The sequence below is a fragment of the Haliotis rufescens genome, unplaced genomic scaffold (genome assembly GCF_023055435.1).
Source record: "Haliotis rufescens isolate VD_foot unplaced genomic scaffold, xgHalRufe1.0.p SCAF_2, whole genome shotgun sequence".
Classification (NCBI taxonomy): Eukaryota; Metazoa; Mollusca; class Gastropoda; order Lepetellida; family Haliotidae; genus Haliotis; species Haliotis rufescens.
Window position 1 is genome coordinate 73,284,297 of NW_025963890.1, and position 27,706 is coordinate 73,312,002.

Here is a 27,706-nt window from a genome sequence, read left to right on the forward strand (position 1 = left end):
ATCTGTGACCTGATTAGAAATATCTTACATCCTTGTTGTATTCACTGATGTCTGAATACCTTTCTGCTTGGTTGATAAGAGACGGGCGTAGTCGCTACTCTGCATTCATTTCATGTGTTAGACTGCATAAGCATTATATTATCCTATGATCTCCAACTTCAGCAAGGATGTCAAATCGTCCTTGTCATTATTCTAATATTAAAAGTTTAAGATTTATGGGTCTCTTGATTAATATTCAATAGGAGCAAACCTCACAAGACCCCCTTAAGTTTGAACACTGTTCGGGCGTCAAATTCACTGATTCGGAACATAGAGAAGAGTTCAAATGCACTTTTCTTGAATAGTTTTTAGTGCTATTTATAGTATTTGCGCCACTGGTGTCATGTATGTCAGGAATTTCAAGCCTCGCTGCACCTCATGTTGTCCCTGACTCGCCTCACCATAAGACCATGATGCACCACTGGTTTTGTGTTGTTAATTTGATTTTGGTTAAGTCAATCAGTAAACTGATAACATTTAAAGAGTTTCTTCATCATGTTCATTACACTATATAAGCACAACAAAGACAGACATGTCCTGGTGGGGAAATATATTGTTTATGTGGAGTAAAATTTCAACTTCCTTATTTTTTTAACTGGCACAATTGCTTTCATTTTCACAGCATTCGCCACACTCACTACCATTAGAAAAATACATTTTACATTGTCCAAAGCATATTTTTATCATGTACCATGTGGGAAATTAGCTTTGGCCAGTGCCTTAGTATTCCCAGCTGGTAATAAGCTTATAATAATCCTGATGATAATCATGCAACATGAAATTAATATGGAACACATCTCCATTCAGCATTTCCTGGCCTCACACAATGTTGACTCACTCATCAGCTGATAGAGGCTGTTAATTATACCACTGCCAAGTATGTGTATATCCTGCGTATCAGATGGGTGCTGTTAGTGGCAACAGGTGGCTAAATCATGGAAATGATGATCATGTAATCAGCCACAGGTTTTGTTCTCCATTCTCCTTGCTACTAGGTGGGGATAATGTGTCATATGGCCATAATAACTTTGTGAGGGTCAGTTGAAGTAGTCCTAAATTCGCCATGAGTATGCTCTGTATCAACCAAGAAAATCAATAGTTTTTTTAACTTAAGAGAAGTACTCAAATGTTAAAATATTGAAATTCAGGAGACTCTATAATGAAGTACTGAAGCAGCAGCATTCTTGAAAGACCCCAGGACCCACTTTGCTTCAAACACTTTCACTTAATGTTACCCTTCACAATTACAAGACAGTGAGTAACAGAGCTCCACATAACTTTTTGAGCAATTTAGTTTTTTTACTCTAGGGTTTCTCTTTTAATTGGGATATTACATTTTTCATTGGGTAACCAATATTCTTTCACTCATCTATTCATCAATCTATTAGGTTTTTCCCAAAATTAGTGAACATTTAAGAATTTAAAAAAATTGAATTAATGTTTTAGATGGATAAAACTGTTCTAAATATATAGACTTGTCTTGGAAAGTAAATTAATTCAGAATTGTGTTTCGGAAATTAGCACCTTTGTACCCATGCTGATAACTTCATTAGCTATTTATGTGAACTGTATTTATACAATTGAGTTTTTCATTTTATACATTCAATTCTGTATGCAAGTTAATTAAAAGTAATTGGGTTTTGAATATTTTGGGGGCGTATTTTACGCAAATACGCTGCTTATCTGTAGCTCTGGCAGCCTTAGAAACTAACATTTTCAGTCCACTAATCCTTTTAATAACATATAGCAAAACCCCTAAAAATGGCAAATTTCTACTAGTCCTTATGATACCTTTAGTATTGGGCAGTTTGGCAAGGACTACAGGCCTAGTGCCAATTTCTGACGCCGTCTGGTTTAAACAACATGTGTGTATGGTATTGTAGGCTGCTGTCAACATGGTCTGTTTCTGGTCAGTTATTTTACACCTAGATATTAGCACACTGCCTGGGATGTGTAAGTTACCACCCTTGGGCATGTTGGGACCTGTCCCACAAAGTGATTGCAGCACCATGACAATCATAGATCAATGTTGATGTACAATTGCTCCTTCTTGTGGAATAGAACCAGTGCCACACAGTTCAGTAGTTGGTACTCTCAGCAGTGGAGGACAGGCTTCACAGGCATTACCAGGCTGGTTGCATGCCCCCAGTGTGGTGTGTGATACGTAGTAGTATCTAATAGCAGTGTTGGACATTAATGGGAATCCAGGGGTCCAAAGTGTTTGAAATTAATGAACACAGAGGGTTTCTCATCATTACCCTGATGTTATTCAGTAAGGTAAATATTTACAAATAGATTAACATGCAGGGATAATTCTAGAGTGGGGCCTTGTGCTTTTAGCCCCTAAATTTGAAAAAAAGGCCCCAATTTTCAAATACAATGGGGCATTTTAACATTGTGCTGTATGGGCGTACCTCTAGAATATTTGAAATTTTCCCATAAATGTCCGCAGTCAGAAAATTCCTAGAGTGAACCCTGAACAGGTATAGATGAGGACAAAAGTAAGGGGGTACTAGACCTGGCATCCCATTCAGTAATATATAACACTTACGTGAGGTTCATTGTTCAATCAGTTCAGTTTGGATTGCATCTTATTGCATCATTACTGCATCAATATCCCTCAAACAATGAGAGTGTCCAAATAACTACACTGACATTCTCCTTAGTATTGTCAGAAAAAGAATACATCAGATCATCTGAAATATGTAAACAGCAGGTTAAGGAAAGGTTATACTGCATGCAACATTTCAGTTATTGAACTGGAATTACATATATCTAGGTAAGATCAGGTGGACACACAGTTAGGCTGGTGGCACGCTAGTTTGTAATGTTATATGTTACCATTGTAATGATAATCCTCTCACTGTTGTGATCTGCAGTCGTAGCGAGTGCAGTCAGTATATATATAATGCTGATCACAATCACCTGTTGACAGCTGAGTCAAGTGTGACGCTACCACAATATGTCTTATGCAGTTGGTAATCTGAATCTGCTTACAAGCCTTTGACCGATTGATCCATGTCTTTCCAAGCACCTGTTGGGTGACCGGCTGATCAAAGATACTTGGCATTTTACTTCTCTTGCTCTGTGACTAGTTGGGGCTTCAAATTATTTTCAATTATTATCAACAATTTGTTTTACATCGCTATTATTTTATCAAAATATATGGAAAGACACAAAAAACTGGTGGATGTAATGTAAATGTCACTCTATGCACTTACGAACCATAAAATGTTTCCGCTTGTTGGCAACTCATGAAGAGATCCTCCCTGGAAGAGAACCAGCCTGTTTCGATGCATAGGTTGAAGTTATATTTCCAACATTGAATAATTTTACATCTTGTTGTCAATCTTTTCCTATTTCCAAATAGTGGCTGAGCCTGAACTTGGTGTTAAGGCCTGGAACAATAAACTTTACTCAGAAGTTTGACCAAATAATGTGAAATAAGTAAATTCATAAGCCTTTGTGCCACCTCTTGCAACATTTGTTATTTGAAACACAGGACTTGTTGTTGACTAAGTGTTCACAATTACAATTGTTATGTTAAAAATGATACATTTTGGGTATACTTAGGTTTCAAATGCTTCATCATAAAATGTTGACTCTAGGACCTCTCCCCCCCCCTCTCTATTATGAGTAACTTGTGTCCTACTGAATTTAATATTTGAACATACGACACATGTAACACATTCATCATTACAAGTTAATAAGTATGGTAGTTAACAAAGATTTATATTTGATGAAATTGATGTGTGTGACAGATAAATGTATGGTGTGCTGCAAGCAGCCTTTCTATATGGGCCACTTACACAGGTGCCATATGGACAATTGCAATGGATGTACAAGTGACACTGCCTTAGACTTTGTCATCATGGTATCCACACAGATTAGCCAGGTGACTTTATGAATGTTTACAAGACACTTACAGGCCAGTCAGTTACAGGGTTAGAACTAAATTCTACAGCGTTCCTAGCCCTGGTAGAGGTAAAGTGCCCATGTGATGTTAAAACCGGGGGGTGACTTGGAAGTTTGTACCAGCCCCTTGTACTAGGCCCTGCTAGGTTAAGGTCTAACCCTGCAGTTGGCTAGATTTGTAATGATGATGATCATGATGATTATTGTTGTTTTGTGTTGTAGGGATGCGTCTTTCGGGGCCTGTACCTACAACCTCACCCTCCTTGACTGTCTTCATGGACTGAGCAAGGTAAACATATTCTCAATTACTTGCTGTGGTTTAACAATTGTTCCGAATAATTGAGATCACTAAGAATAGTTATTAGTATATCACCACATGTTTTTTAAATATATATGCAATCCTAAAACATGTAGAAGCAAGCTTCAATTTTTTTGGTGTGTCCTTTGCCATCATACTTTTTGTGCTCATTCAGAGTATCGCTCGTTGCACTTTTAGATTTGACTTACAGGTAAATAATTGATTGGATAAATGAGGTCACTGATATTAATAATTCATGCAGCAGTTATGTGGTAACTTTCAGTATTGCGATGTAAGGTTTGTAATGCATATAATGATTTGATCTTTGCAAAGAAATATGTCGACCTGAATTTTGTCTTAGATTCTTGTAATCAATTACCGTATTCGACGTAATAAGCGCCCAGGGCGCTCTCAAAATTAGAAATAGGGGGCTCTTATTAGAAAATTATTTTAGTGAAAAAAACAGAGTTGAAAGATAAATTTCATGGTCAAGCTGATAGCCTGAAATGTTTATGTTCGACAGATATATTTTTCCAGAATTTTCTTGCCCATAATTAAGGGTGCATATAGCACACTAGTGCGTATTATACGCGAATAAATTAGTCCTGGGTACATTGGTCAGTCGGAAGGGGTGCTAATTGGGATTGTTCACCAGCCAATATATCAGCAAATGTCACCGTGGGCGCTTATTAGAGCGGGGGGCTTATTACGTTGAATACAGAAATAGTGATTCTTATTATTAGCTGTTAAGACTTGTAAAAAAGATGTTTTTACTAAATTCTCTCTTAGGACAACATGGACAAGTGGCTTAAGTTACAAATTGTAATTTTATTTCAAATTTCAAAAAAATATTGCCATGATTATTATTTTGTTGAAATGATTTCACACTGTTGATTTATTGAAGTCGGACTGAACTGAAGTTCAATGCTGCTTGTTATCTAATGCTTCCTACTGTTTTTTCAGGCTCTAGCTAATGGTTTTTTCAACTTTGACACTTTTGATGTCGATGAGTATGAGCACTATGAGGTGAGTAATGGATGATGTCACTTCTGTCGTCGTTTATTTTAGCGGAAAATGGAAATGTTATTATTGTTAATGGAAGATTTGCCTGCTTCCCACCATTGATACAACAAAAGGCCACGTCAAGCATATGGGAAATGCAGATTGGTTTATTCCATTCATTTAAATGCTTCGGCATGTGCAGTCCTGTATCAACGTATCGGAATTGTGTTCATTGATGCTCACTGTCAGTCACTGGATTGTCTGGTCAGACTTAACTATGTACAGTGCGCTGTTATGTAGCTGGAATATTGCTGAGTGGCGTTAAGCAACAGACAATCAGTTAACAAGGTCTCTGCCCAGTTCCACGTAGTACACCTTAAGAATTAAATAAGAATGATATGCCAAGAATAGTATTTTTAATTGGAAGGGGTCCAAACTATCAAAATTCTTCTCAGATAATTTTGCTGTCTACAACATACATTTGGCTTTCAAAAGGGGTCGATCCGGATGTATTGTTACTGGTATGAAGATTATTTGGAAATGTTAATGATTGATTTCAGTATACATGGTATATGCCAAGAAAGTGGGTGGTAGATTTATGACAAAACATCTCCCTAATTTGCCGACAAAATTCCTTTGACAGTTTTATAATTACAACCTATTTTCCTCCATATTGATTGAGCAGCCATCAGTGCTGGGATGACTTGCTGGAGTAGTGGCCCCTCTTTCAATTTTAGTGTTGACCATTTCTTTCAGAAAGTAGAAAATGGTGATTTCAACTGGATCATGCCAGGGAAGTACCTGGCATTCTGTGGACCTCACCCCAAGTCTAAAATAGAAAATGGTATGCTGTGTCGAAACGAAGCACCATGTGAATGTCCTAACTAGCAATGCACAGTTTCACTACAATTGACAGCTTGTCTGAAACATCACAGAACATGTAGAAATAATTTTCGAAAATACAACAAATATGATGGAATCATTGAAATGATAGCCTTCCAAGTCATTTTTGACTTTGTCCTTAGGTGAAGAAAATTTTGATGAAACTTTAATGAAATGTTTGTGTTGTTCAAACAGTTGTATTTTGTAAGGAAATAAGTGTTCCCGGTTGTGGTTTATGTTAGCAAGCTATGTCTGTGGCTCTGGTACGTCCTCAAAGAATTCAACTAATTGATACACAGGCTGTCCCACATGGATATCTTACTGTCTATTCTGTAACTAAGGTTTATATACTTTTAAAATAACTGGGGTACTGTACATGCTGCTAAGAATGTTCTCTCTAAAGAAAGGAAAATTAGAGAAAAACAACCTGAAAAGCATTATTTGCTGCGCGAATAGCTTACCTCTGTTACATGATTGCCATAATCCTGTATTTTGGCTGTCATCACTCCATAAAAAGGTTTAGATTTTCAAGAGAAGTCCTCTTTACTGTCAGCTATTCGTAATCAGTCGTTTGGACAATACTCACTACCACTTCAATACCACTGCCCAGTGCTCTTGTGCATTCCTAAGATGGGAAACCTCACTTCTTTTCAATAATCAAATATCAACATAAATGCAGATAATGTTTGAGGTGGGTGGGAGGTAATATTCTTAGAATTATTAACAATGGCACCTATTGTTTGATTTTTATACCGATCAATGCAAACTTAAATGCTGACCTGTTTGGAGGTAAAATTGTCCTTGATCCATGTGACCCTTCAAACATGTTGTTGCTATTAAGTCATATTTCTGGTTAATTTAGGCTCATGCTGCTAGCATTACATAATCAGATCCAGCATTTTGTTTCATGATGGACAGTATGGTAACACTTGTAGGAGTAACTATCACACCAGGTTATACAAAGTGTCTTTGAAATCGATACAGAATTTATACATAAATCGATACATGGGTAGGCAGTGTTTTACCTTGATTTACAAAAGAGAGGTCCAGGGGACCCCCAATAATTGATTTTGAGGGTTTTTGCGGGCAATATGAAGGTTCTGTTAAGTAACAAAATGGTGTAGTGCACTGTACGTTTTGATGATTACTTTAGAGCCTTGACTGAATCAATGATCATGTGGACAGTGGTCATGTTTGATGGATAAAATGACAGACCCCCATAACTGCTCCAGATGCGATGTACATGCTGTAGGTACACTGAATATTGTTGGGGAAATGTCATGATGCTTTAATACCTTGTAGTAGTGAATCATGACGTTACAATTTACTCCTGAAAGAAACTTGATTAAAGTAAAGTCGCAGACAGCTGAGATGTCAAGTGGGACAGAGAGCCCTGTTCTCTGAAAAACAGGAATGGTTTTGATGCATGTCAACTAATGATGGTCCACTGACCTATGCACCTTGAGATGTTGATGCATGTCTTTACTAACCGGGACGTAGAAGGGCCAGACATAGCTCGTATTCATGTGTGATCCCGCCCCTGCCGGGCTGCGTCCAGCCACGCACTAATCCTCGTCTTGTCTCACTCTCCTTCCCCCATCCAGCGGGTAGAAAACGGCGACCTTAACTGGATTGTTCCTGGCAAGTTCCTCGCGTTTAGCGGACCGCATCCAAAGAGTCGTCTAGATTATGGTATGGTTGACAGCGTGTAGATAACACTAGTGATGGTAGTGTATTTTAATTTTTGGAAGTGTTTTTTTTCTTCTTTTCGTTGAGCATGTTTCATGTTTTCATCGTTGATATGTATTGTTTGTAATTTGATGGAATAATGTGCAAGGCATGAGGAATAAGGCAGCTCATCCTTCATTTTGATGTTGACGAATCATGGATTTCTAGGTAAATAACAACCCTTGGACAAGAAAGTTTTTGGGTTTATCAACAGTGATTGTCTAGTTAATCCTGAAAGAGTTACTTCCCTTTAGCAAAGCATTTGCTCTCAAGGATAGTACTGATATTTTGATTTGTTAGAGGCATATGTCTTCAATTTACAATTGATTTTAAGGATAAATTTGTTTTGAATTTCTTTCAATAATGTTGCTTGCTGTAGATCTTATAACAGCATTAACTCACTCATCAACCCATTATTTATATTTAAGTGTTTTGCATACAAAATTATAAACATTACTAAACACAAACGTTATGGAACAAGAATCTATTTGATGGTGACCACACCCTCTTATCAAGCTAATGTTACAGAACTGATTAGAAATGTGTCCTCTCTATTTCCTATGTTTCGAAGACAGAACAGTGGTATTAATTACGTAAATAAAATTGTAAAAATGTTAACAAGCTCTGCATCAAAGGGTGAATAAAGGCATGATTTAGCCATCATCTCATGAGCTGTTTGTAACAAGATAACTGCCATCTACATCATCATGAAAGAGGTTTGTTACCAGCATGTGTGTAACGTGTCACATCCAGGGTTCAGGGGTAGGAGGGTAATGTGACAGGGAGTTCATTGTTAGTGAGTAGGAGGGTAACGGGATGGCGTTCATTGTTTGTGAGTAGGAGGGTAACGGGATGGTGTTCATTGTTAGTGAGTAGGACGGTAACGGGATGTCATGGTGTTCATTGTTTGTGAGTAGGAGGGTAAAGGGACGTGTTCATTGTTTGTGAGTAGGAGGGTAACGGGATGGTGTTCATTGTTAGTGAGTAGGACGGTAACGGGACGTCATGGTGTTCATTGTTTGTGAGTAGGAGGGTAATGGGATGGCGTTCATTGTTTGTGAGTAGGAGGGTAACAGGATGGGGTTCATTGTTTGTGAGTAGGAGGGTAAAGGGACGTGTTCATTGTTTGTGAGTAGGAGGGTAACGGGACAGAGTTCATTGTTTGTGAGTAGAAGGGTAACGGGACGGGGAGTTCAATGTTTGTGAGTAGAAGGGTAACGGGACGGAGTTCATTCTTTGTGTGAAGGAGGGTAACAGGATGGAGTTCATTGTAAGTGGGAGGGTAACGGGACGGGGAGATCATTGTGAGTAGGAGGGTAATGGGACAGAGTTCATTGTTTGTGGGTAGGAGGGTAACGGGACAAGCCATCATGGTATACTTTCATCCGGGCAATCCTCTTCCTTTGCTTTGTCCTCCTCTTCGCTTTTCCCATGAATGCCTTGCTTATGCCATCTCTGAAACTAACCCAAAGTCTAAAGCATGTATGCCTTTGCTATATGATCTTGTTTTGGCCATATTCTTCATGTTTTGCATGTTTTCAAGTTGTGTCATAAGTTGCCAGCTCGGTTTTGCATTGAGTATATTGACCATGCTTTGATATAATTTACTTTCCTAATTCTATTATATTTTGATTTACCGACCAGTGCTGTTGTTTCTTTGTGTAAATTTTGAAGTTATAAGGTGTTACATCTTTGTTTATTCAATATCTGACATTACAAGATGTGTTTTAATTTGCCAATTGTTATGGAGTTGATTAGGACTGTATGGTAATATGCCAGGTATTCAACGTCTTCAACGTAGGGAATTATAATATATACTGCTCAAAAGAACCATCCTATTCTTTCATATTACTATAGTTAATCTGTAATGCTGTGGCAGATAAGCCATAGTAATATGAAAGAATCAGGTAGTGCTTAACTTCTTTTGAGTAATATATAACATTATAGGGTTCGGGATCCAGATGCAACAAAGGCATTACCATGATTAACAATGAAAGCAAGGAATTGTTAAAAAACTAATTAAAAAAATGTTTGATTTATTTATTGAACTTTCATCCTTAGTTCTTTAGACCAGACACTATTTTTGACTCTTTTCAGGTTACCCTTTGCATGCACCTGAAGCATACTTCCCTTACTTTCGGAAACACAACGTGACAACGATAGTTAGGCTCAATAAGAAGATCTATGATGCCAGACGCTTCACAGATGCTGGCTTTGATCACTACGATCTTTTCTTCATCGATGGCAGCGTTCCAAGCGACAGCATCGTCAGACAGTTCCTTGAATTGTCTGAGAACACTGATGGGGGTATTGCAGTACATTGTAAAGGTAGCCTACATGTTTTGCTGTGTTCTGTATAGAATAATATAAAGTTAGATTTCACTGATCCATTTGTGAAGCCTTTATCATTAACTGTGGACAGTCTATGATATATGGTCCACACACACCACACAATACCCCATGCATTTGGAACCTGTTCGTATTTTAAACATACCTCACATTAAAGCTATTGTTAGTTGTCATCTCTGTAAATGCTTTTGAGTCTGACATCTTATTCATATTCTGTTGATATTCAGGGCTAAAACCCTTACTTCAAGAAAGACAGTTCACTATTTGTCTAGTTACAGTAAAAGTATGTGCAGCTTCTTTTTAGATAATTCTAACTTGAAATGTCAAGTATACATAGTAGGGCTGGGACGATACACCAACTCCGATATGTATCACGGTACTTGCATTTTCTCTTATCTGTGGTGCACTGGCACACTGATGATTTACAGTTGGCAGTGAGAAGTATGGCACAACAAATGAAAATATTTATGTTTTCACTTTTAACTTGCACAGCTGATTAGTGTTTAGTGGAACAGTTATTAAATCAAACATTTAAGGTGTGATCGATACTTGTATCGAGAAGTAAACAATCGCGATACATCGGTGTATCGTCCCACCACCAATACATAGTGCATGTAGACTGTGATGATGGTTGTTACATTGCTGGCTGCATCACCACCCCCATCACTCGCTCCCCCTGATGTTGCAGCTGGTCTGGGGCGGACGGGTTCGTTGATATGTTGCTACATGATGAAGCACTACAAGTTCACAGCAGCGGAGGCCATTGGCTGGAACAGGATATCGCGGCCTGGGTCCGTCATCGGGCCGCAGCAGAACTTTCTTGAAGAGTGAGTCCTTAGTTTCAAGCACCTGTTAAGCTTGAAAAAAAATAAGAGAATTGGTTCTCAGGCAATGACTTTTGAAAATATAGTGCAGGATGGCATTTTTTGTTGTTGTTGTTGTTGTTTTGTTTTGTTTTTTTGGTTGTTCAAACTAGTATGTAACCAAATAAACAGTTGTGTACCATCAGCCTGGGAAAGGGCCTCCCTACATTAACAAGCATATAAACTCCTATTGCCACCATTACCATGACATGAGATACACAGTAGAGCAGTGCGCATGTAAAGGGAAGTAACTGTGTTTTATATGGGATCGCATTGTTTTTAAGTATTAGGATTATTTTATTTTTTTGAAAATTGAAACAAAATCAAAACATGCGGCAGACTTTATGATGATGCAGGCGGTGTCTGAGAACCAAGACTATTATTTTTTTTACCCTTTCTTAACTCTTACGGATCTTTAGATCCTTGGTTGTTCATGAGAGATTCATGACACAGGTAGCTGTAGATACTGGTCACTACTTTCCAAGCACTGTTACAGCTTTATTTGTATGGAGGGATGCATTTTGTTATTTAGAAAGTCGTGTTGCGCAGTGCACTGTAGTCGTATAATGTATCACCAAATGGGAAAGTTAGTTGGTAATACATTTACACATGATCACCCAATGTGTAAATGTTTAGTGTTTATTTAGATCTTGTATTTAAACATTCTCTTTTTTAAAAATGTTGAAGTAGAATAAGTAACACTTTTAGTGAAGGGTCATCAAAATTGAAATGTTGAAATTGTAAAGTTCTTGCCCACTGCTTGAATGCTGTGTTCCAAGGTTGATATATATCAAGTTATCACAAAAGTAGCTCTGAAATGGTTTTTGTTCACCATTATGTGAGTTTGAATAAAATGATCAGTAATCCCTGTTGATCCTGATGTGGTTTGTACCCAGAATTCACCATACAATTGCATCACAAGTGCCTCACTCTCAGCTCCAGATAACTTTTTGAGCAATTTAGTTTTTTCTCTAGGGTTTCTTTTTTACTTGGGTTATTTCATTTTTCATTGGGTAACCAATATTTTTTCAATCATCTATTCATCACTCTATAAGGTTTTTCCCAGAATATGTGAACATTTTAAGATTTCAAAAAAATGAAATAATGTTTTAGATAGATATAACTGTTGTAAATATATAGGCTTGACTTGGAAAGTAAATTAGCTCATTATTATGTTTCGGAAATTAGCTACTTTGTACACATGCTGAAAAAGCTTCATTGGGTATTTACATTTACACATGCCTTTTTTTTTTAATACATTTGAGTTTTTGATTCAATGCATGTGTTTCTGTATGCAAGTTAATTGAAAGTAATTGGGTTTTGAATATTTTTCGGAGGTATTTTACGCAAATACACTGCTTATCTGTAGCTCTGCTGACTACCCACGTATATATTGTTAGGAAACAGGCTTGGTTATGGATGCAAGGAGATCTTTTCCGAGCCAAACAGAAAGAAAGAAGTCGTGAGCGGTATGGAGGCGTGTCAAAGATCCTGACAGGTGTGGATGACATGTGTATACAAGATGCCCTGGACTCGGACAAGTACAGCTATGGCAAATATCATGATGAGGATAACGTGAGATATTCATAATTTTGTTTTTTCATTTCTCTACATAATATGTGTGTCATCATACCCTGATAACTGTGAAGATCTGGGTTAGAAAAGTCTTCAGCAACCCATGCTTGTCATAAGATGCGACTATGCTTGTCGTAAGAGGCGGGATCAGGTGGTTAGGCTTGATTGATGCATGTCATCGTACCCTAATTTCATGGATCAGTGCTCATGATCTCAATCACTGGATTGTCTGGTCCAGACTTGATTATTTACAGATAGCCGTCATATAGCTGGAATATTGCTGAGTGCGGCGTTAAAGAAAAAACAACAACAACAAAACATCAATGGTTATGCTGTCAGCCACTGATTTGTTGTACTCAACAACAGGTCCTTGATAATAAAAAACCCATTAAACTGCCATCAGCAGTGATAAGATGATAATGATTTTGTCTAAGTACGATTGAAAAGTTCATTGAAATGAAAAATCTGGAATGACATAATGGGGAACGAAAAAGTGAACCCCCCCTTCCCGACTTCTTAAGCATTATGGTTATTAGAACTGGTAGGTTCTTGACACATCATCTGTTGAAAACGGTTAAGGCATGGCAGTTCTTCATGATTGGGGTAGTAAAGAAATAAACACAAGCCCATCATTTTTAGCCTTAACCTAGAAATGTTTTAACATGGAGGTATGTTTAGTTTGCTGTCCTTCAGCAAGTGTTTGTATCTGTGGTATTTGCTAATGCATATTATTTACATATCAAGTGGATCCAACTGAAACCTTTTCGTCATCAGATCTATTCTGGGCCCGTGACAAGGAGTAGTGCCATCGAGACACAAGGAGACAAACTGAACCAGCTGAAGATGCAGAGAAGGCATCCTCGATCAGCCACTACTGGAGCACTTGGGTGCGTACACCATCAGTCTAGCCCTCTGTAGCCCAAATATGACTTTATTACTAGGCTGAGTTGGCAGGGATGAACTGATTTTAAGCAATATGTTTTAGGAACTATGTGACACCTGTTCTAATGGCTGCTAATGTAAAGGATTTCTGAAAGAGGAGATAAGCCTACTGAAAATTACATTCCTTTCCAATCTCATTAAGATCAGATCTGAGTTCTCGCTGCCGCTAAACAAAGATCTGATGACATCCCATTACGGGTCATGTCAGAACGACCTTTCATCCAACCAATCAAAGCGTCGCTTACCAGATCTTGAAAGTGACAGTCGGGATATGTTGTCTCATGCAACCTCGAAAACGTTAACACAGGCTATTCCGAATGACAGTTACGGCCTGTATGATTGATTCCGCCAAAATTGTCCGTGGGATAAACATTTGATCGGATGAGGGGTTGCACAGTATGTGGGAAGCACTGCCATACAATCTCAACCATATATTAGAAATTCCGGAATGTTCGTTTGTTCAGTTTTCAAAATTTTAATCGTCAACTGTGTCAACATACTTTTCAAATGTAGTCTGAAATGAAAGTCGCCAGGTTGAAACGAGTGCCGTAAAGCTCGAGAAAACTGCTTCCTAATTGGCTGATGTCGACTCTTGTTAGTCGTTTCAGTGGTCGGTCAAAGTTCGCGAAAGGTCGGTCTGACGTGACCCATAATGGGATGTCTTCAGATCTTTGTGTAGCGATAGTGAGAACTAAGATTGAATTCTAATGAGATTGCAATCATTTCCTAAGTACATTCTTGTCTGGTTGTTGAGGGAGAAGGGTATTTGGGTATTTACTTTTCTTCTTCTTTTTTTTTAGAAAGTGGGCTGTTGGGGATTGATGGGTGACTGTTTGTCTTTCTGAGATGTTGATTGGACCCAGAAACAGAAAATAAATTGTTTGATATGCAGAAATTACAAGAAAGTGTCATGACTACTGTTTGCTAAAATTGCATGTGGCGATCTTCAATGTTTTCTTGGGATTTGTGTTTTTATAATGATTAATGATAGTGTTGTAGATTCAGGAATACAATAGTTTCCCAGTTCACTGCTTGCTTGTTCTGGCTAATAAGTTAGTGGTCATTATCTTACAGTGTATGAGATAGTAATACATAGTGGCCACATGGCATAGATAGATGCTCATGTGATCAATCATTGGTTTGCCTGATCAGTAGTTGATCACTTAATGGCTGCTGTGGTGGCTGTCATGTTCTGACTGCCCTGTACAACACTATACACTCAAACCTTTTCTTGTACAGATCTGAATAATTTTGCAAGTAAGGAAGTTTGGCTTTTCTTTCCCATTTATCTCCAAATTATGCTACAGCAATATTCCTGACATATGTTGCAAAACTGTTCTTCACTGAATGACATGAGTTTGTGTACCGAGTGACTGCAAGAAGCTTGCTTGTGTGAACAGTGTCCAAAATAGCTGCCTGCCCTCTATCCTGTGGCTGGTAACATTTCTGTCGGGATAGGTGAAATTTATTCCCACCTGCCTGACTGTCTAGTGGTAAATTTCATCCAATTTCATTGAAAATTATGAATCAGACATATATGTGAATAACTTACCTGAGAGAAGGAAATACCTTTGTGATTTTAAAGCTGTAAATGTAGAGGTATCGAGCAAAGCTAATGTGAAAAAAATGATAATGATTATCAGTTCATCTACTCTAGCATCTATTTACAAATGTGGGCGTGCAACTTTCAAGAAGGGCTAGTTCCATTTACTATGCACTAACCCTCCTGGCTTGCTGGAAGTAAAAGTTACTTCAGACACTGTTTGAGAGTTGAGATTTTGGATGTAGTAGCCTATGAAAGTAAATGTGATCGTGTTTAATATTCCTCTACCCATAACAAGCCACATGCAACCTGCGCACTGCACATTTACCCAAACCACCCCTCTCTCCCTCAGCATCGATGATGGCAAAGTTCACAAGAGGTCGACAACACAACCTCTGCGCATGGCAGGATCTAAGAGTGCTCAGGGAGTTATGTCCCCTTTGAAATCCTCCAAGGTTTCCTCAGCTGTGCTTGCAAACAACCATGCTAACGCATCCACCAAGCGAAGTACCCGCCTGACGGGAAGTTCGCTATCAAGTGCCAAGAGGTATGTATCTGCTGTCGCCAGTATGCATCCTAACTCTGCTCCCTGCTGGACACCAGCACACCTACCCACTCCCATGCACAATGCTCAGAAATGTCTCCTGTCACTCCCCATAGAGATCATCATAGAGTTTGTTCCAACAGAATATCATAACCGCCCTCCTTTCAGTGTGTTTATTCAGTCTATGTGTGCTCTCTTGGACATTCAACCTGGATCTAATCACATAACACATTGCAACACTAATGATACTCAATAACGATTTGGTCAAAATAATTTTCTTCCTGAATAGGAAATGATAGTTTAGTCATACCCCAGCAGCTGGTGACTTCACTTATCATGTCAAGCACTAGTGTTTCTGGCACGGACTCGATCTTTTACAGGCATAACTGGAATATTACCGAAAGCAGCATGAAACAACAGAAAGACATTACTGTTTGATTATATTTTGGAATAGAAAATATATATATATATCAAGTAGAGTAGAGTGGGTCTACAAGGATCATATGAGCCCCAAGTTGGTGATGCTGCATGCTCTGTAACAGGAGGAAGTTCTCAGGAACATTGGGCGGTGGTTGGGTAGCCTAGTGGTTAAAGCGTTTGCATGTCACGCCGAATACCTGGGTTTGATTCCCGACATGGGTACAATGTGTGAAGCCCATATCTGGTGCCCTGCGCCGTGATATTGCTGGAATATTACTAAAAGCGGCATAGAACCAAACTCACTCACTCACTCAGGAATATTTGGAAATATAATGTTGGAAAGATCAGGGTATGACCCCATCTGTTGCAGGGACAGGTGACATATTTCTACAGTGTGCATGGGAGATGGAAGGCTGACATGGGAGGAATCACCTCAGATCCAGTGATAGACAGCTTAGTCTGATTTGATTTAAGTAGAAGTCCTATCTCTTCCCAATGAAGCCTGGCTCGACAGGCTAAATCTTTTATTGGAGAAGATGCCAGATGTGTCATTCAGTATGAATAAGGGAAAACTATAAGTATATGTTTTATATAATTGCTGCTGGAAATATGAAATATGTTTTGATTCACTTGTTAGATAACATTTTATGCTTATGTCCAAATCCGAGGCATGAAGATAACATTAGATGTCACTTTAACGTTTAGTCCAGTTAAGATTCACTGAATGCTGATTTATCTCCTTCATACTGACACAAGTGCCTGTTTTCTTGTAGAAAACATCAGCAGTATTGTTTGAGGAAAACCATTCAGTCTAGGTAGGCGGGCATTGTGCTGTGGTACAGCTTCCTGTCACCTGGGTCGCCTTGACCTGGGCGACACTTACTGCCTGCTTTTATCAGTACCTCCTCATTTGATATTGTTATTTTATCAACTATTTAGTTCACTAAGTTTTATTGCTCACATTGGTTTTATATCCCCCTTGTGGTGCATTATTCATGTTATTTTAACTGTCATAATCTTCCATTCAAATTTGTCCCAAGTGTTTTATCTATTTGTATCTGGGTACCCTTGCTGCTCCAACGTCAGAAGCTCACTAAAGCATCCATTCTCAGCACAAAACTTCATCTTCTTAAAATGGTTAAAAGCATTACACAGTCCTCGGACAACACTGGCTATGGGTCTACCACTACCATTTCACAGAGTCAACTGTGATTTGAGTTGGTCAGTGATAAGCCATGCACGAACAGAATGTAGAATGACAAGTTCGTGCTTGTAGACTCAAAAGATTTTGGCACAGAGTTTACATAAACTGATTTAGAAGTAAGTAGAATGTGACAAAAACACTCCGATTTTGAGCAGCGAAGGTACCCAGAATGCAGTTGTGTGACACCCACTATGCATTAGTGCATATTAAGTCATTGTTGGTACTTCATTGTAGTCACATTGATGTCTTACAGTGTTAACTATTGAATGCTATTTTTCTCCTTGCATGACAACACAAGATAATGTTCCATCTTCATTTTGTTCCATTTCATTCACCCATTACCATGGTTACTAGCATCTTTGTTTTATTGACATTTTGTGGTCTGTCTTCCCATTTGGTTCTGGTACAGTTATCGTGTTTATGATGTATGTGCTCCTCTATTTGCACGGCCTACATGCGTTATACTTTTGATAATCTATGCACTAAAAATAATACTTTGTAGTGAGATTTCCTTGCTGCTGTACATGGACAGGGGTCATCATGTTTTCAATTTGAATTTTACTCTCTGATTTTAGTAGGGATGTGAACCTTCAATAGTAAATTATTTTTAAGACCAGAACATTCCTAGTGTTTTCTTCAGTATTATTTTTTGAGGTATGACTCTATTAGTTTTAGTTAAAATAGTTTTTCTTTTTGACTATCTACATGTTATGATCGAACTGTTAATGGTAAATTACCTACTGGTAGCATGAACATCATTCACAAATCAGTGATAAATAAACATATGAAGTTGAAGTACCCAGCGATAACGTTAGTGACTGTTGTGTGCACATTTTCCCTTTACTTCGTTCTAAGGTGCACCAGTGTTGTCAGCAGGTTGTTGTGGCCTGCTTCAGTTCAATCTCATTGAAATTAGATTTTTGTTCTCACTATCGCAAACAAAGATCTGAGGACATCCCACTACGGGTCACATCAGAACGACCTTTCATCTGACCAATCATAGTGTCGCTTACCAGACCAGAAAAGTGACAGTCGGAATGTGTTTTCTAATCATGCAACCTCAAATTGGTGAAAACAGGGTATTCTGAGCGACAGTTACGGGCTGTAAGACTGGATTTCGTCAAAATCATTACCTATCTCTTGTTTAAATAGGATAAACATTTAAACGGAAGACACTTTGCATTGCCCCTTGAGAGGTACTGCCATACAATCTTGGCCATCTATTGGACTTTCCAGAATGTTTTTTTCTTCAGTTTTCAAATCGAGAACTGTTTCAAAATATTTTTCCAAAAGTAGTCTAGAATGGAATTTGCCAATTTGAAACTAGTGCCGTATAACCCGAGAAAACTGCTTTCTGATTAGCTTATGTTGACGGGTTAGTAATTTCATTGGTCAGTTAAAGTTAGCGAATGGTCGTTCTGATGTGATCTGTAATGGTATGTCCTCATATCTTTGTTTAGCGGTAGAGAGAACTAAGACGAGATTTTAATGAGAATGTCATCAATTCAGTCGATGTTGCTGCATGCTGGCAGTCCAGCTGTCTCACACTGTTTTCACTGACAAAATAAGTCGAGTTGGTGTTAGCTTCATGATTTTCAAATCATGTCTCACTTTGAGTGTCTCACTTATTTTACATTGAATGTAAGGAGTAATAATAATATCTAAAGTGGTGAAGGGAATATAATACTGATATTCACATACCTACTAATAACAGTAAAGATTGACCATGATTCTTAATTATGAAACTAACCATGGCATGAGTGGCCTAGCTTTGCATGTGAAGTGACGAGTGACACCTTATATTGGATGCTAGAGTAGATGTAGATGTTGTTGTGTGGCATGACTCGATCACACTTTGATCGTTAAATGAACGTTTTCAACATGTCTGACCTTGTCCTTTCTTTTTGTCTCATCTAGCAGCTGGACTAGGCGTAGCCTTGATTTAGAATCAGACTACCATGATAATAAGAGTTTGGACAATAAAAGCAACCTGTATTCTAGTTCGAGGGATATTTATAAAACCACAGCTGATATCAACAGTTCCTGGCCCTACAAATATCACTTACGCTCCAACTATACAGTAAGTCTAACTCTTCTCTACTCCTGTCAAGTCCACTCATTTTTCACTCTGTCAGACATACAACGAAACTCAGCACAACACAATTGTTGAATTCATTAAATGAAAATAAGTTAGTTTTTATTTGTCAATTCAGTTAGTTTTTAGTATTTTATGGTTATCTAGTTATAAAAAAAAATAGTCTTTAGTCTTATCGCCTTAACAAAACGGCTCAATGCTTTTGACCCTAACCATAGCTGTAGCATTTTAGGAGATATTTCAAAATTATTTCAGTGAATTCTAGGTTTATGGAGACTATGCTCTAGCGATGATTCTGCAGGACACATGACAAAGACATGTTGTCACCAGATAATCTATATCCCTTCATCTGTCCTGTTAAAATGAACCTTCATCCTCACTCAGATAGTATCCAAAATTGCAACTAGTGAACTATTCAAGAATACTGATGCAGATATCACAAAATTTATATTTCTGTACTTGACGCATGGGGGACTTCAGAACAATGACTGGTGTGGTCAATATGCTGAACATGGAAGAGGTGTAGTTGATTATTAGTTAATTCTTACTAGTTGGGAAGAACAACTGTTGAGCATCACCTGTCATTACTGTCATATCATTCAGAAGGCTGCAAATAATCCTTGTTTGGGTCATGCATCGTTGATAATCCAGTGTTTGTTGTCTCCTTGTTATAATGATAACATCTTGGGGAAGTGGGAAGAACATAAGCATGATAAGGTTGGTATTTTGATCCCCAAAACCAAAAGATGGTACTTGCTGTTACCCTGCCTGGCACTCTGTTGGGTATTCATATGAAACTGTGGCATGGTATCTTTGTAGGCTAGCCAGCGGAAGACACTAACATTTTTCATCCAATATTCCTTATGATGATCACATATATAGCAAACCCCTTAAGAATGTCAAATTTCTACTAGTCCTTATGATACCATAACTTTTGGGCAGCTTGGCAAAGACTACAGGACTAGTGCCAATTTCTAACGCTGCTAGCACTGGTCGCCTTATTTCACCTCTACTATGTTAAATATGCTCGACTAATTTGCCACTTCGTTTCGGAAGTCACCTTTTCCATCTCTCTTATTAGTATATTAGGACAGGATTTCACTTAATCCTGAGCTAGAAAACAACAACTGAGAATGACTCTTTTGAAACAGAGTTTGACATAGATCTGCATTCAATAATCAATACTGTGGCCTCCTAGAAGCGAACTCTCAGTATTTGTAGTCGGAACAATAGATGTTATCAATAACATTTTTGCTGGAAAAGATTTTTTCCTTACAATGAAGACAGAGGGAGGATTGTCCTCACACAACCATGGTTTATTTGATCGGACAACTGTTTAGTTTTAGTATCATTCGAACCAGACTCAATACAAAGCTATGGCAGGAGATAGGCCCAGGGTATTTATCATAATAGAATGGAGATACAATACACTGGATAAACGACGATGCAGAGGTATTAGCTTTCCAGGGTTTCTGATGTCCTTGATTAAATCATTGCAGTAATGATAATGGTAGAGGATTTTGGTGGGATATTGATCATTGGTGATATGCTGATGGTGTTTTAACTGTAACAGAGTAGTTCAGCTGCTTCAGTGAATGGTATGTTCAAAACTAAAGCTGTAGTTTCTTTTCCTGTCAGTCTGTTTCCTTGTGATATTGACCTGTAGAATAACAATTCATAATTTTATTTTATGCCCTCAAGGCACAAGCTTTCTGTTTCCTTTATAAAATGCGCTGTGCAGAGTTGCCTCCCTTAGGCCTTCTAACCTGGGATTGTGGGTTCGAATCCCGGTTCGCCCTGGTTTTGTTTCTTGGTTTCTCAGCCACATACCTGTTCTCATTGGTTTCACCAAGTGTAATAGGTGCATTGATGGCACAGCTAAAGGGAAATAACTCTGCTATTACAACATACATACTACCAGATCAACGCTAGTTCAATCCAATTGGTAAAATCACTTTGATCACTTACTTGGTAATTATCACTTAGAGCAAATGTCTCTTGCTCTTGTACGTGAAATCAACAAAATGACATTCTGAACAATAGTTCAGCATAGCTCTATAATCAGAATTGTGTCCTCAATGTATTTACTCAAATCAATTATAAGTGAACTTGTTACATGTAAACTTTTAGCTTGAAAAGATCATTTCCTGTGTATTTTCATATGGGAGGGAAAGCTTTTGCTGTCGGGCATTCACAGTTGTTGTTGAGACACCACTTGTTTCAATCAATATAGAGCGATGCAATAGGTTGGCTATGTATAGCATAATGTCATTCAAACTCAAAACAAAGCTGTGGAGCCATGTGTCCAGGGTGTTTATACAAATAGAATGGAGATCTGATACACAGGGTAACCAAGGATGGGTGTTTCTAAGATGTTGTGATGACTTGGCACCTCACAATGCATAAGTTACACTGTAAAACAGTCATAAAGCATAGATTACACTGTAAAACAGTCATAAAGCATAGATTACACTGTAAAACAGTCATAAAGCATAGATTACACTGTAAAACAGTCAAAAAAGCATAGATTACACTGAAAAACAGTCATAAAGCATAGATTACACTGTAAAACAGTCATAATGCATAGATTACACTGTAAAACAGTCATAAAGCATAGATTACACAGTGAAACAGTCATAATGCATAGATTACACAGTGAAACAGTCATAAAGCATAGATTACACAGTGATACAGTCATAAAGCAAAGTGAAACAAACAATACATAGATTTCTTTGCAAAGCAGCCATTATGCAGAGATTTCTTTGCAAAGCAGCCATTATGCATAGATTTCTTCACAAAACAGCCATTATGCATAGATTACTGAATGGAACTGCCATAATGCATAGATTGCTAATTTAAGCAACCATTATACCTAGATTTGTAAGTGAAACTGCAACAATGCGTAGTTTTCTGAGTGAAACATCTCTAACATGTCTAATGCATAAATTACTGAATGAAACAGCAATTATGCATAGATTACTGAGTAATACCGCCATAATGCATAGACTACTGAGTGAAACAGCCATAATACATAGATTACTGAGTGAAACAGCCATAATGCATAGATTACTGAGTAATACAGCCATAATGCATAGATTACTGAGTGAAACAGCCATAATGCATAGACTACTGAGTGAAACAGCCATAATGCATAGACTACTGAGTGAAACAGCCATAATGCATAGATTACTGAGTGAAACAGCCATAATGCATAGATTACTGAGTAATACAGCCATAATGCATAGATTACAGAGTGAAACAGCCATAATGCATAGATTACTGAGTGAAACAGCCATAATGCATAGACTACTGAGTGAAACAGCCATAATGCATAGATTACTGAGTAATACAGCCATAATGCATAGATTACTGAGTGAAACAGCCATAATGCATAGATTACTGAGTGAAACAGCCATAATGCATAGATTACTGAGTAATACAGCCATAATGCATAGATAACTGAGTGAAACAGCCATAACGCACAGTTTACTGAGTGTAACAGCCATAATGCATAGATTACTGAGTGAAACAGCCATAATGCATAGATTACTTATTGAATCAGCCATAATGCATAGATTATTGAGTGAAACAGCCATAATGCATAGATTACCTAGTGAAACAGCCATAATGCATAGATTACTGAGTGAAACAGCCATACTGCATGGATTACTGAGTAATATTGCCATAATGCATAGAGTACTGAGTGAAACGGCCATAATGCATAGATTACTGAGTGAAACAGCCAAAATGCATAGATTACTGAGTAATACAGCCACAATGCATAGATTACTGAGTGAAACAGCCATAATGCATAGATTACTGAGTGAAACAGCCATAATGCATAGATTACTGAGTGAATCAGCCATAATGCATAGATTATTGAGTGAAACAGCCATAATGCATAGATTACTGAGTGAAACAGCCATAATGCATAGATTACTGAGTGAAACAGCCATAATGCATGGATTACTGAGTAATATTGCCATAATGCATAGATTATTGAGTGAAACATCTATAATGCATAGATTATTGAATGAAAACACCTCTCATAACGTGGACATGTCAGGTAAACCAACTGATGCATGTTATTGTGATTTGTTGGCCATGAAGAGAGTTGAACCATAGACTAGATTGTCATGAAGAAATTTGATCCGATGTGATTTGACTGTGTTGTTGTGTCCTCTGTCGTCGGTTTGACGTCTGTAGACTTGTCTACTCGTTTCCAACGTGTACAATTAGCAGATTCAAGAAATGTATACCTCATGTTTGCAGAAGTGCATGGTTCGTCTTATGTAGCATTTATTCTGTAAGGTTGTCGATATGCAAGAAACTGTCTGTTAAGTGGTGTATGTGGGTTTTCATTAAAGGGAAAAATATTTGTGTATATACATGTTTTTCATTATCATGGTTTGTTAATGTTGAGCTGCAATGAAATAATTATTCCAAATTGCAGGAATATGGGATGAATGTGTAACCTGAAGACGCAGTCAGCAGAATCAGATTGACATTGGTCTTATTTAGCTATTTTTTCAGAATTTCTTGAGCATGAAATATAATAGCCTGATTATTGAGTTACTGCAAGGCCTAGAGTATAAACTGGTGGATTAAACTCTAAGAATGCACATGATGTGTTGAACATGCTGAACTGGCAAGTAGCTGAAATGAGGTTGAAAATGTTAAAGCTGAAAATGTGCATTCTCTCTCAGCAACCACTTGAATGTAAATGAAGGTTTAACTTGTGCTTCTTTACCTTCAGATCGGTTCCTCATACTCGTAGTGTGAAGACCTCCCATCTACGATGATATCAACCACTCTGTTCCGGCAACGCCCACCAACTGAGAGTCACAACGTTATTATTGTCCATACTTCCTGGCTGGAGGATTTCAGAATGTGTACAGTTCTATTTTTATAGGGGATTCACTTAGTCACATACTGCCCTGCTTCAGATGTGTGTAGATATATATATATATTGTCATGTCAAGCATGGCAGGTTAATAAACCAGTTAAATGTACAGAAGAACCAACAACCAACATGTATGCAAACATATTTTGTTAATATTAATTAATAAACAAATGCATTAAGATCTAACCAATCCTATTACCATAGTTGCAATTGTAACCATGGCCCATAAGGCATATTTTATCTTATTATTTTAATGTGTTACAAGGAGAATTAATTTACTATGAACATTTTTAAAGATAAAATTGTCACTCTGTTCATCTATATATGAAACTATACTATAGGGAGTGTATTGGTTTTATATTAAACCCAGTGAAGTAGTTTGTATTTATCACTGGGAGACTCAGTTAACTGTTGTATCATCTATGCATGTCATAATATTGAAATACTACACCCATTTAGCAACACTGTTCCCACAGATTTGTTTACAGGTCTGTTTTATGTTCACATTTCCCTTTTAACGATCATAATGACATGTATATTTTAAGTCTTAATATGGAGTGGTCAGAAGTTCACTATCTTGTGTTGAATATCCTGATTTTAATCTTATGGTCGTGATAGATGGTTGCATTAAATGATATATATGTGATTGATAAATAGATATTTCTGGCATGAATACTTGACATCTTGGTGTTTAGGTGGCGAGATATTAGACTGTTTTGATTATACCAGAGTTATTCTGTGATAATGGCCTCTTTTAAGGTTTGCATGTTACATTCTGTTCTTTTATATCATGTTGATGTGTCTAACTCACATGGTTGAAATTTGCCGTTTCCCCTGTTGTTGGTTGGTGTATTGTAGATACAGATTTATATACCAATCCCTATACAAATATTGAAAGGAGCAGTGCTCAATATTTATTTATTCCAAAAGTTTTAGGTAGACATTTTTAACATGTTTCATTCTAAATGAAATTAATGCTTCTATTTTGAAATGTAAACATTCTGCTCATGTCGTAGTTTTGTTTTTACAAAGGGATTCCACTTTTGCAGGTTGGAGGTAGGAAATAATGCATGGTAATTGTTTAGTAGCAAATCCTCATTATACGACTGTAGCAGACTACTGGGTTTGTTACTGTATTTTTGTATGTTAACCCATATTTATTAAATGCTTCTGATGAAACATGTGTCAGATGGTTCTCATGTTTGCCAGATTTTCAAAATGTGAATTGTGTGCACAGAATTGGAGTTTCTACCATTTGCTGCCTTTCTTAAATTCTGTCAAGTCTTATCATCCAAAGATTGTTCATTCTTGAAAATCTTCCTTAAGTGTGTCATTTAGAGGGCCAGTTGGAAATGTGTGTGTATGCGTGTGTACTAACATTAGTTTGTAAAGTTTTCATTTCACAGAGAGAAACCTGAATAATGATTGTTAAAAAATGAATGGCAGTGAATTCAAATATTCTGATGATTATTCAAATTAATGAAAGTATATTGATTGATAAATTTTAGAATGTTCAATGAAATAAAAAAAAAAGAAATTTAATGTAAGATGATGTCACAAGTCCTATTACAAGCATGATGCATAATGTTAAAGTGAGGAAGCAAGCAATAACACTTGTATGGCTGATGCTGATAAAGAGAAAGTGCGGAATAACAACATGTTTCTCTGTGATCTCTACTAAGGAACAATAACTACGTGCTCAACGTGAACATCAAATTTTTGACCGACACAAATCAAGCATGATAAGGAAGGTTTCATTATTATTTAAATAAAACGAATATACAGAGAGTTGTCTCCCTTCAATTGGCCAATTCTTGCATGGAGCAACCTGCCACTAAGACAGTCTGTATGATAGTCATTGACACATAATCTAATATACTGCAGTTCACAGTAAGTCCACATTTCTGAGAAAACCAAGTTTAACCATTTTGTCTGACCTATTTATGGCCAAACATTTAGCCATTTGTAGACAGACAGAACTAATATAAAGTAATTAACAATAATTCTGATTGCTTCAGTTCTTGAAAGCTGCACTTGGGAGAACAATTGACCGTGTTAAACTATATCTAGGCTGTGTCTCCTGTCCCCTTGTTTCTCCTTGGGGACCAGCCAGGTTTGCTGCTCCTCTTCCTTCTGTATCTGAGCTTTAGTCTGTCTGCATGTTAGGGTGTAACTGTACATGCTCATAGAAGGATTGTCATGGTTGTATATTTGATACTATTTTATCATACAATGCTATTGACATTTAGAAAATATGAATTAAAATATATTACAATGAAGATCAGTGTTGTCAGTTGTTTTTATGGCAGTATGCAGGCTCTCCACCAGCATACTGATGGCCAAGTCCTCTTAGATTTCACTGTGCAGAGCTGCAATCCTTGAGAACGCCAGAGACCTCTGATTGTGGGAGCGTAGTACTCCCTAAGAAATTCATGACCGCATGTCACAAATGTATGGCTATTTCACTGTTAAATGTTGGCCAGGGAACAAACCTTGATGACCCTAGATCTGGACGTCCCTCAACTTCTATCAATGAAGATTCAATCAAGGAGATAGAAAGACTTATGCTGTCAGATGCGTATTACCATTGCTGAACTTGAGGAAGACACAGGTCTAAGCCATGGAACCAGTTAAACTATTTTTCGTTGGGTGACAAAGTTTCTAAATTCTGATCTTAAAGAAAAAAGAACACATTGCCAGAGAAAATTTAGAGCTAATTAAGGATTTCGTCAAAATTAAGAAGAGATTAGTAACGGATGTTGAAACATTGGACCACGACTATGATCCCGAGTCATAACGTCAATCCATGGAATGACACCATTCCATTTCTCCGGCACCAAAAAATTCAAATCTTCCAGATCAGTGAAGAAAGTTATGGCCACTGTATTCTGGGAAGCAAAGGGTGTTATCCTTGTTGATAATTAGAAAGTCCAAAGATTACCGGTGCCCACTATCCCGATTTGATTCATAGCCTGAGAGATTCTATCAAAGAAAAGCGGCCTGGATTGCCGACTTCGGGAGTTCTACTTTTTCATGACTTCTCACATCTCTCGACTTGCAAAGGCTACTGTGCGACAATGTGGATTCGAAGAGCTTCCTCACCCTCCATACTCACCAGACCTGGCACCAAGTGATTTCCACCTGTTTCCTAAACTGAAAGAACAGCTTCCTGGCAAGCTCTATGGCCACAACGATGACAAACTTCCTTTGGGGATTGAAAAGCTTCACTACCGATATGAGAAGTGTATTGAAACGCAGGGAGATTAAGTTGAAAAATAAAGTTAAAAACACTTTCACAATTGTTGGTTTAACAGTGGAATAGCTAGGGTATCTATCCCCATACACTTGTGACATGCGGTCATGAATTTCTTGGGGAGTACTTTTCTCTAAAATATATATATAAC

The 27,706-nt window shown here is 37.7% G+C and overlaps 1 protein-coding gene across 8 annotated transcripts in view; it reads left to right on the forward strand.

Annotated features, from left to right (window-relative positions):
• The window catches only part of LOC124133226 (dual specificity protein phosphatase CDC14A-like), a 42,855-nt gene extending 16,274 nt beyond the window's left edge, over window positions 1-26,581 (forward strand). Inside the window, exons 6-16 of one of the 8 annotated variants that reach the window (XM_046497531.2) lie at window positions 4,177-4,243; window positions 5,216-5,278; window positions 6,011-6,098; window positions 9,962-10,192; window positions 10,902-11,040; window positions 12,477-12,651; window positions 13,426-13,538; window positions 15,489-15,683; window positions 16,874-16,915; window positions 19,222-19,384; window positions 24,156-26,581. In XM_046497531.2, the coding sequence (XP_046353487.1) occupies window positions 4,177-4,243; window positions 5,216-5,278; window positions 6,011-6,098; window positions 9,962-10,192; window positions 10,902-11,040; window positions 12,477-12,651; window positions 13,426-13,538; window positions 15,489-15,683; window positions 16,874-16,915; window positions 19,222-19,384; window positions 24,156-24,176 (1,297 nt within the window). In that variant the 3' untranslated portion in view covers window positions 24,177-26,581. Of the gene's footprint in view, window positions 1-4,176; window positions 4,244-5,215; window positions 5,279-6,010; window positions 6,099-7,740; window positions 7,829-9,961; window positions 10,193-10,901; window positions 11,041-12,476; window positions 12,652-13,425; window positions 13,539-14,832; window positions 14,858-15,488; window positions 15,684-16,873; window positions 16,916-19,221; window positions 19,385-24,155 lie in introns of those variants that run through there. The other 7 variants (XM_046497533.2, XM_046497532.2, XM_046497536.2 and 4 more) reach the window with 7 other exon arrangements.
• Window positions 26,582-27,706: the final 1,125 nt, after the last annotated feature.